General features: G+C 36.1%; 1 protein-coding gene across 1 annotated transcript; it reads right to left on the reverse strand.

The window, feature by feature from the left end:
- Positions 1-8058: 8058 nt before the first annotated feature.
- On the reverse strand, positions 8059-11271 carry LOC114738416 (quinone oxidoreductase-like protein 2 homolog). Its single transcript, XM_028926470.1, is given in 7 exon segments — positions 8059-8298; positions 8804-8947; positions 9764-9903; positions 9906-10021; positions 10141-10232; positions 10491-10599; positions 10700-11271. Coding segments are annotated over 7 exon segments (1038 nt in total). The 5' UTR covers positions 11044-11271; the 3' UTR covers positions 8059-8205.
- Between the last annotated feature and the right edge of the window lie 108 nt (positions 11272-11379).

Here is an 11379-nt window from a genome sequence, read left to right on the forward strand (position 1 = left end):
TCCCTCGCCATATTTTTGTTTATATATATGCTTTCACGGGGATTGTGCAAATATGCTGACCAGTTCGTTGCTGGCTTGATGCATTTTCGAGGGCTGGCATTGCTCTTTATTTCGAGAAATATGTTTACGGTGTTCGTCAATATTAATAAATGGTAAATCAATGTTGATGAATGATTTAGTTTATATTAATGGTTTAGTTGGTTTGAGACCAATTATGCCTATGGGTACCAATAAGCAGGTATTTAGAAAAGTAACTGGAACGGAACTTAAATACCGACAAAGAAAACTAAAAAAATCTGCCGCTATTTGGCCGTTGAAACGTTAGTGATTGTTCGTCGGGAAACTTGCGGACTGTGTTAGGGTTTTCAAAGAGGATTATTGAAATAATATGAAGAAAAGAAGGCCTGGATTTGGGAATTAGATTGTGGCCCAAATTCGAATAGAGGAAACGGAAAGGAAGTATCAACTTTTTTTTGGTTGGCGGTGTATCGGTGCATTTGGATGATCCTGATGTAACGGTGCATTAGTTGTTGACGAGGGATTCCCAAAAGTGAAGAGCGCAAATCTAATCACAATCCCGAGAGTGGATTCGGATTATAGAAACTCGAAAGGCATACTTCATCATCATCCTCCTCCATTACGCCACTTCGCTTCTCGCTGTTGACTTCTGTCTCATATTCACATGTTCATAATATTTCCTTCCCGGCTCCCCTCATTTGTCAAAAGTATGTAACAATGTTTCCTTCTCTTTTACCCGATCCTTTGGTTTCAGACCCTCGACCCCGCTGGGAAGATGAAACGCAGCACTGGGGCAAGATTGGCACGAGAGATGGGTGTAAACGTAATATAATAGGTGGGGACAAAACACACTTGATGTAAGGATCATGCCTGATTGGACAAGTCATTCTCCACTTTGTTTTCAGAAACACGAATAAATGTCTCCATTAATTCGCACATTGTACCTAACTTACCCATTTTCCTCATTTATTTACCAAAATCCTAGGATTTCTGGTTGAGGATTTGATCCAATTGAGGTGCTGACCGTCAAGTACTAAATATAAACATATCTCTCATTAAAAATTGAAACTTTGATTTGTTATGTTGTGAGAGATTAGTCCCTTCTATTAAACCTTACTCTCGTATAGTTCATCACATTTTTTTTGCACAGCTCTTGTATGACTTGCAGTTAAGGGGGCTCATCATATAATGGTACCACAATGGGCTAGCACACCACCATATTATATGTTATGATTGCAAATGTGACTATCAAAAGCAATCCATGTAATGGCCAATGGGTTGGCAAAAAAAAAAAAAAAATTGCCAAGGGGTACATATCGCTTCGGTATGTATTTGGGATCAAAGACGCACGCGCGCAGATTTACGGGCGATCTCCATGACCATCCACCTATCTCACCCAGCCAAACACCCGCATCAGATTGCGCAGCTTTTTAACAGGATTATGGGTGCATTTGTTTAGACTTAAAATAAATAAATACTTCTTAAATAATTTTAAAAAAGTCATTTATTTTATATAGATTTTGTAAAAAGGAGAATATGTTTTTTGTTTGGTCATTACTATAAAAAGTTATTGTCTAATGATTTTCTGATTTCGTGATATCTCCATGAATTTCTCTTCATATATCTAATTATTTTACATTTTTATGATATCTTCGCGTATTTTCTTATTTTTATAATATTTTTGCTTATATTCCCTAACAGATTATTATTAAAGAAAACTACTTAAATACCTTCTCAAAACAATTAAAAAAAACTGTTTTTAAAAAAAATTGGATTATTTTTAAAAGCTTAAACAAATTTTCAAAAATATTTCTTCTTGAAAAAATGGGTGATTGTTTTTTTTTTTAAAAAAAAAAAGCCTAAATGAACGGGCCTAATTCTGTGCGTGTGTGTGTGTCTTGATAGAAGAGTATTATATAGTGTTAGAATTTAGTTTCTGTTAAGAAGAACTAAAAAGGACCAAGATTCAATTCTTGATTATTTAATTATTGTAGTTTTCCTATATCATGTGAAAGACCATTCGAAAAAACTAGTAATTATTATAATTCCTTATTGCTCTTCTATTATTTTTAGCAGCACTCTGGCTCTTCCAGTGATTTCCTATTCAAATTAAAGACCAGCTATCATTAAAAAGTTATCATATTAAAGAATTTGTCATAGCTTTAAATATTTATATGAATTTAAAATCTCATGCTCCACTTTCGGTCTTGATCTTGGGTGACAGATAATTGATAATTAAAGATTCTATGAAATTTTATTTGGGAAATAATCATAAAAGAAAATTAATTTTTTAATAAAAAAACCGTGAATTTATGAAATTATAAAGAAGGACTAAGTTTTCAAAAAAATAAATGAGCGAAAAGGTTTACTCAGCTGTTAGATAGATGTCTCTCAGTTACAATTATGGCAAATAATCATATCTGCCCTCGCCTATTGTCAATTTCCTTCGCCATTTTCCCTTAATTAACCTTGTCTAATCATGCTTAAGCCCAAAATCTTCAAAAAAATGTCATACACTGGTCCCCCTGTGTATTTTCATTGTGACCCTTCTTGAATCTCGCGATGCTGATCAGCAATATATACTTTCATTATATAAACTCAATGATTTCATGTTGGTTGTGAATGGTATACACATGCATGTATGATGCGTATGTTGTATTTGCTGATATTGTTTATGCCAAAATAAAAGCTTCAATCATATTCGGTTTTTCTTCTCGTCCGTCGCCGAACTTCATTGTGGAAAACTAGCTATTGTGAGACTTACCGTACGAACATTAACAATACATCTTTGTACTTCAGATGATGTCGTAGTATGTATATATAAACTAGATTTTTTTCAAGTTAAAGACCCAGTTGCATATGCTTGAACAGTAGCTTCGAAAATGACGGGAAGGTGTCGGCTCTCTCTCTCTCTCTCTATAGATGAAACCAAACATCATTTGAGTCCATGCTCATCACATTCCCACAAAGCCTAGCTCGTTTTGTCCCCCCCCCCCCCCAATTTATTTAACACTTGTATAATATTTGTGCTTCTATCTCTGCCCGTCTGCTTTCTGCAGAATATAGTTTCTATATTCGTATAAATAATGGAATTTACTGTCGTTCGGATTCTCCTTAGCCCCATAAGGTTGTGTCACCAGATTACAACCTGTATTTATTTCCCTGTCTCTGACTCTCATGACGACAATGACTCATTATCATAATATCATCATCATCATCGTGTCTCTTTTGAATTTTCGTTTTTTAGCTCTGAAAGGGAATCTCAAAACAAAATGGAAAAAAAAAAAAAAAAATTCTCTCCCCCTAATAATCCAATGGACATCCTTAAGCTGCGGGTCCTTTTTGGTCTTTACAGATCACAGTACGTTTTCGTTTCTTTTATATATCTCATTTTCCTCCTGTGTAGGCTCCGGCGGAGATTCTCATAAAAAGCATACCAGACTTAGGGTTTCAGCTGGCTGATTGACTTTTTGAGGTTCTGCTTTCGGACATACATGTTCAACCTCCAAGCATTATATCCTCTTCTCTCGTCTCCCAAGCTCTGATAAACTGGGCTGCTCCGGCTTACTTAAGCCTGAGAATATGGGGAGATCTGTCTTTTCTTCTCTTCCCTGAATTCTTAATTGGTTTGGTCACCAAGGTAAGCATGTCCGATGTTGTAGCTAATATTAATTCACCATTCTTGATCCTCTAATTCATGGGTCCAGCGTTTCGCAAAAGTAGGGTTTCCTTTGCTTATTTGTCCGAGTGTTATAAGCTTTCCACATATTTGTTTCTCACCAACATTTATGAAAGGGTTATTCAAGAAAAGCATAGGTTAAATATTTTGTGAAGCCCTAAACTTGCATTAATATGCTTAACTTCATCAGTTAGCTAGCTAGCTGATCATTACAATATGTTTTTGTTGACACGGCCCGGCCTCCAGTTTTTCGCTTGCTTCTTGGCGTCCCTAGGTAGACCTCCTCTTTCTTGTTTCAAATTTTCCTTCTATTTTTACCCCTTCCAGTTTTACTTTTGACAAGCTGCTTCTTACTTCTGGAACAATCTCTTCATCAGGCTAATTTAATTTGCTAGTAGCTTATAACAATTCATGTTCATACCAGTCTGATCGAGACTCAAGTTTCAAGTCATTGTTTTCATAGTTAAAACCCCTCGATTGTTGTGATGACAAGAAATCCGTCTTCTATAATCTTATTTCCATACAAACGTTCCTACTTCTCTCTTTCGAAGTTAATTAATGCTCAACTAATTAACTTCTCATACAAGAGAAAAAAAGGCCTTTAATATTATCGTATTTGAGCCTTGTGGATGAATTGATTTAGAAGAACTGTTTTAATTTATAATCTCTCTGACTTCAGATGAGCCTATGTTGACAGGTTAAAGCATGTATGTGATGAGGAGGTGAGAGAGGGTTGAAAAATAGGAGCTTCCTTCAGCCCAGCCATGGATGAAGAATTAAGGGTTGCTGAAGTAACTGCTGAGTCATTCATACACATACTCAGTAGGGATTAAAACGGGACCGTTTTGATACTGTGATTGTGTGAATGAAGCAGCAGATATTTTGCTTCCCTCTTTCTCTGTGCTTGGACTGAAGGGAGCTCCTCCTTGTTTGTCTTCCTCAGTACTCGCAGCTCCCAAATTAAAAGCCACAAGAAAGGCCTATGTAGTGCTCATGTCCCATGATTCTCATCTACTACTTTGCAAATTGTAAGTATATATACTACCTCCAGCTACTTAATATAAGAGTCAGTTTGACTTTCAATATAATCCTAAATATAAGATCTCAATCTATTTTATCTTTCATACTTATATATTTTTTTAAAGTAGTTATTGTAGTAGTTGCATGTATTAAATGTTTAATCAAATAGTAGTTTTAGCTAATATATTATTAGCAAAGATATTTTAGGAAAAACAACACATAATTATTACAAATAACTAACTCAATAAACATCTTTAATCTAAATTAACTCTTATATCAAAGACCGGAGGTAGTATTAGCCACTAATATATGCCCAGGATTGATTACATTCTTGTCGGTTTCTTTTTTAAAAAAATAAATTTTAATGTGCTTATTAATTATAACTCAATGGATTTTAGTTTTCTCATTCATACTGTTTGTTAAAATTTGACTAAATGGATTATCTCTATATATTTATTAAAAATGAATTATTCCGCTGCTAATATTATAAACAAATAGAGTAATTTTTTTATAACTTTTATACTTATATTTTATATTGATATATTTATGATTTTTCAAAGATTTATGTAATTTATATTGATGAAAAATAACCAATGAAAGAAAATTTATCTTGCATGCATAGATAGGTTTGATAATTTTTAAAACTATAGATGAACCAAATTAAAGTCAGTTGAAAGTATGCAAGGATAATCATTTATATTAGAATAGTGTTCTCGAGAAGGTGATATGAGCCGGTGGAGATCCGATCCACTGACTATGGATGATGATTAAGATTTTGCATTGTAACTTGCAACTCAGGAAGCTATGGTGTGGCACCCAGCTAGGTACGCAGGTAGCTGCTATATATATGTGGCGCTTTTGCCTTTTGCGCTGATTTATACACCTTTTTCTTAATTAGGCTCATATATTTGTCTGTGTATTTGGATCAAATTTATATATATATATATATAGACATATATATATATATATATTGCCGATCATCACCAACGTATGGCATCATCCACACACGATCACATACAAGCATGCGTTTTGGGACTCTAATTTATAATTTCTACTGAGTAGGTATTGGTATGGCATTAATTTAGTGCATATTCAATATAACCCTGATCAGCAGACAGATGTTGCAGCTGGCCCTTGTGGTGGAATCAGATCACAGATCTCATATATATATATATGTGTGTGTGTAGTGTGTGTGTGGTGTATTTATAGACACTCCGATCCCTCCACTTCGCGATTATCGACTTTGTCTAAAAATGAGATAAATTTCTGATTTTATACATACTGAAACAAAAAATCTTCATGTTTGCATTACACGCTCTCTGATAAGTGATGACTAATGAGTTTAGATAGTAAGTAATATCATAAAAACGTAATTAACATCATAAAAGTAATTTTTTTATCTAAAAGGTGCGTTATCATAAACATAGAAATAATATTCTTCTAAAAGCCGTCCAAGGCTTTCAGCAGACACCGCCTCGAGAAGTTGCACCTGCACATTTTCACCGACGTTGATAATGGGTTCTTACCCAACAGTGTATGATTCTGTCACATAAAATATGAATTACTCCAAAATGTGTCCTTGAAATAAGTGGAGGATATTGGTACTGACAAGAGAAATCCGGATATGCTCTGGATAAAGCTCAAGTTCCCATTTTCTTCAAGTGGGGTTTCTGAGTCTGTGCAACTGTGTATACATAGAAAGTCCCCTCAAAAGAAGTGGGAATTAAATAACAATATTAGCTGAAACGGACTCAAATATCCAGAGCAGGATGGATGTATGGATGTGATGAATGTTCGCTGTTCAGGATGGCAAGAGAGAATCAAGTTGCAGTTAATTAATTATCATGTCCATCAGTAATGAATCAGCAACTAAGAATGTGTCTGGCATATATATATGAGTCGTACATCGTCCATGAAAAATATATATGAGTTGCGAAAGGGCGCAGTAGGATACGACGAAAGCCTTTGCGGCTCAGGGATTAAGGATATAGTAATTTAGAGAAAATTGATAAATATAAGAAATGGGTCTTATATTTAGGACCAAAAACAAACTCAAGAATTGAGTCCTATATTAAAGACCAGAAGAGTATTATATTAAGACCGCGATAGTACTTGTCATATATATATAGTACTATATATCACTTTCTGGCTTATATGCGAGTCATTATTCGTATATATTCTTTTCCCCATTTTGGGTGGTTTCTGATTGTAACCTCAGAAAGAGCATTTACAGGATTCCATATTTTTATTCGTTGTATGAGTTAACATACACACACGGGTTAGTTTGATGAAAATCAGTGCTCTCATTTTTACCATCACGATGGCTCGTGCATATCTAGCAGTTTTCGAAGAAAGAATTATTGCCTGGAAATTAAAGGAAATTCATATAACTAATAGATAATGCCATATATTAAGTAGTCGCTTCGAGGTTGACTTCGGTTATACTACCTCCGGTCCTTAATATAATAAAAGAGTTAGTTTAACTTTTAATTTAATTTTAAATATAAAACTCCATATATTCAAAAAAATAAAACCCTAATCTATTTTATCTCTAATATTTATTTATTTTTTCCTAACTAATCTTTACAATAATTGTACATGTTAAAAAATTACTATCAATTTGTAACTCAAACACATAATTAATAAGAACATTTTAAAAAAGACAACACATATTTATTACAAATAACTAATTTAAATAGCTGTCTTGATTTTTTTTTTCAAATTAACTAACTAGGTCTTGTACTGAGAATCGAAAATATTACATATGTATATACACGTTGTTTATAACTCGCCTCCATATCTTTAATTTTTAAACCAGTGTCGCAATGAAATCGGACAGCATCGCCTTAAGAAACCGATCAATATATATGATGGTCATCATTGGCGGTTGCTAATCACTCACTGCGTATAAGACATTGCATGCTTCCGTCTCATGTTTATGGTTTTCGTATATATTTATGACGCGCAACATTTCAAAGAAACTTTCAGACCAGATGCATGCATTGGTGAAAGAAATACGCACTTCAATTAACAATCAACTTCAAGTCACATAATATCATCGTCACCTTTTATCCAATATTAGACTAAACCTCGCCCAAAACAAAACATTATCCATGTGTGTGACCGAACCCGGTATGCATATAATAATGGTAAAACCAAAATAGAAACTACAAATAGGTTACGCCACTTCATAATTTTAGGAATTAGGAATTATAAAGTCTTTCAGCCCGACTAACAGGCCCAATTTGAAATCAGGCCAAACCAGGAATGGATCAAGCCCAATTTGTACTGGATAGGGCCCCGTAGCCCGGGCAGACTAAGTTTTAGGAGGAAAGCATAAATAGACAGTGACTAAAACTGAGGGATGACCATCTTTCATTAGCACCATAGTTTGGCTAAATGTACATGTGCCATACATTTATTGGAAAATGTTATCCAGACATCAAAGGGCACCATAAACGAGGCAAAATTCTTCAACTTTAGCGGATTCACAGCTTAGATATGGGACGTTTCTCATCAAAAACAATCATCACCTTCCCAATAGCTTTTCTATCTCTGATAGCAGCAAAGGCGAGGTTGGCCTGCAAGGAAAGATCTTTGCCAGATCGTTAATTCCCAAAAACCATATGCATAGATGTTTCTTGTATATTACATCTTAATTCTTAGCTGACAGTGAGTGTGTGTGTAGAGAGAGAGAGAGATATTGAAAAACATCCAAAGGGATTGCAGAAACAAACTAACCATTACTAACACCCAGCATAGATTTACGTGTAAATATCATATTTGGTTCACATTAAAAGAAACAATAAGATTAAATCATTCATTTGTTTGCCCTCCTCTCCCAGCTCGCTTTATGTTTACTCGTGAGGGGTTTCAGGAGCAGCAACTCACTAAATTGACAAAAATCGGGCAATCAAGTTTCTTTCTAGAGATAATTGCCCTCCGAACGGTACCAGTAAGCTTCTTAACACAATCTAGGAAGATCTAATGGCACGCCTTGCAACATTTAGGGGGATCGACACCATTTAGCCACGGCTAGACCTCAAATTAAAAGAACAAATGTGCACAAAAGAGAAAAATCCTGACCTCTGTGAGCCGGTAAGAATGAGAAATGTGGATACAAATCAAGCCTCTTGCCAGCCAGGATAGTAGCTCCCTAACAGAGTCTTCAAGAACAGCCGGGCGATGTATTTTATAGCTACCCCAGTAAAGACCATGCACTGTCCAATTCTGTTACAACAATATTAAATATAAATAAATCCAAGACATCACAGCCGAAAAAAATGAAGGATCCGAACAATAAGCATTTCACAGTAACAAAACAGAGGCACCACCGCCGTGGCAGGAGTTAATGGCTTTTCATTTGAAAAGCTTGACAGTTGGTGTTATGCTGCCTTAGATCCACAAAATAAGTTTTCTGAATATGACGAGGAGAATGTGACTCGAGCAAACAAATTACATGCTAAATGTGAAACAGAAAGAGAGCATTGCTTCACAAATCGTAATTTTCCCTCAAGATGAGTAGATATAAAAGTAACCTCAGACAGCAAGGAGTATCATCTGCAAAATTATTGTGTTATAAGAAAACAAGAGATTTAGTATATTTCCCACACTTTTCATCATACCAAGCCATCGCATCTTTCTTTTAAACATGTGCAACTAAATAACGGATACAATCATATAACATCGCATAAGATAGGAAATGCACCAAACTGGATACACGCTGCTTTATCCCTTTCTTATGCCAACTAATTTAAAGCCTTAGACAGAAACTTAACAGCAGGAGCCAGAATAACATCGTGACGCAAAGGGACCACATTGGAAGAGAAGGAAAGAAATGAACGAAGAAGGTTAGATCAATTTTAACTGCAATTTGTGAGGCATCAGGCGGGCTTCCCTGCAATATCTCCGGCTGATTTCAAATCCTTCCTTCCATAACTTGTTTTAGAATTCAATCCGTTTGTGTTTCATAAAGCATGATCAGATAAGTGACAAGCAAAAAGTCATCCAATCAACAATCAGTCCGAAAATTTGTTCTTGACGTACCTTTACAAGAGCTATATTAGAAGGGATGACAGGAATTTCTCCGCTTGCAAACCCAATGATCAGAATGTTAGCTCCCCAGTTCAAAAGCTTCATAGTCTCCTTAGTAAGCTTGCCTCCAACTGGGTCATACAGGACATCGACCCTTTGAGCTTTCGAGCGTTAAGAAACTCTCTGACACTTTGAGTGACATTTTGACAAGCCAAGTCCACCACATGATCAGTACCAAGTGATTTCAAGAGCTGCACCTTTTCGCTTCCCCTGTAACCAGGTTGTGTTAGGAATGCTAAACTCCTAGAGACACCGAGTAAATGTGCTATTAATGGATGGAGAAATGCTTGTCAACTGTTACATTATCGGCAACTAAAACAATTCACTACCTAGCTACAGCTATGACAATGGCACCGCAAGCTTTCCCAATTTGTACGGCTGCAAGGCCAACACCTCCTGCGGCACCCAAAACAAGCAATACCTACAGTTCCATAATCTATTTAAATACACCGTTGGACACATGATGCAACAATCAAAGCTGAGAAAGGTAATAGCATTAAACTGACTGAAACAAACCATAGGAGGACCGAATTAAGGGTAGTTGTGAGACTCATGGATATACATGCTGGATCAGAAGATACATAAAAACTCGCACTGAGATATCATTATTAGTCTGGTCAACTAATATTCAATAAATGCTTCAACTTGTGAATTTTTAAAGTTGAAGATAGTCAGATACCTGACCGGAGGTCAATCCAGCTCTATGGACGAGTGCGACGTGTGAAGTACCGAAAGCCACTGGAAGGGCGCCGGCAGCAACCAGATCACAACCTTCAGGTACGCGAAACCTTAACAATTAACAAACATTAAACACATGACGTAGAAGAGTTCTAAAATTAACAATAAAATGGAATAAAGAGCAAAAGGGAAATTTGGGCAGAATCTTACAGTTGGCTCTGGTCTACAACGATGAATTCAGCAAAAGAGCCAAGAGGAACGAAGGAACAAACAGGGTCTCCGACTCTGAGGTTGGAAACTTTGGGGCCAACGGAGTCAACGAAGCCAGAAAAATCGGAACCTGGGATGAATGGCAAAGCAGCCTTCTCTTGATATTTACCCAGTATCTGCAAATAATTTGCAAAATTCAAGCTGGTGGCTTTGATTCTAACCCTTACAGAAGTGGGAGAATCCAACTCAGGGATAGGGTGGTTTTTGGAGACAAATATTGGGCTAGAATCATCTTGTGCTGCCACAGTAGGATCACCCAATTTTCTGCACAGAAGAGCTTCCATTTCTGATGGGTTCGGAGTTTCTCTCTTGGAGACCGATATTCCCGACGGATGTTTATTATCTGCAGTCTAGATTATGAACCGATAGTGGGGGTAGGGAGTCTGAATTTTAGTTGTGATGCTGTATGATCCAATCGCTCAGTTTTTTTCCACATGTTTTTTCTCCGCCTGGGATCCAATGGCCGGTTTGGTTAGTTGAGAACTCAATTACGGGAATCGTGATATGCAGCGAACTAACCGGAAGTCTTTTTTTCTGAGTCGTCCCCGTGAATCGCAGGGTCGCTAGTATGAACTGTATGGATTAGATTTTGGAGAAAACTTATATCCAGTTCATTAGGT

This window comes from Neltuma alba, unplaced genomic scaffold, assembly GCF_004799145.2.
Source record: "Neltuma alba isolate B1F8T4 unplaced genomic scaffold, ASM479914v2 tig00013590_pilon, whole genome shotgun sequence".
Taxonomy (NCBI): Eukaryota; Viridiplantae; Streptophyta; class Magnoliopsida; order Fabales; family Fabaceae; genus Neltuma; species Neltuma alba.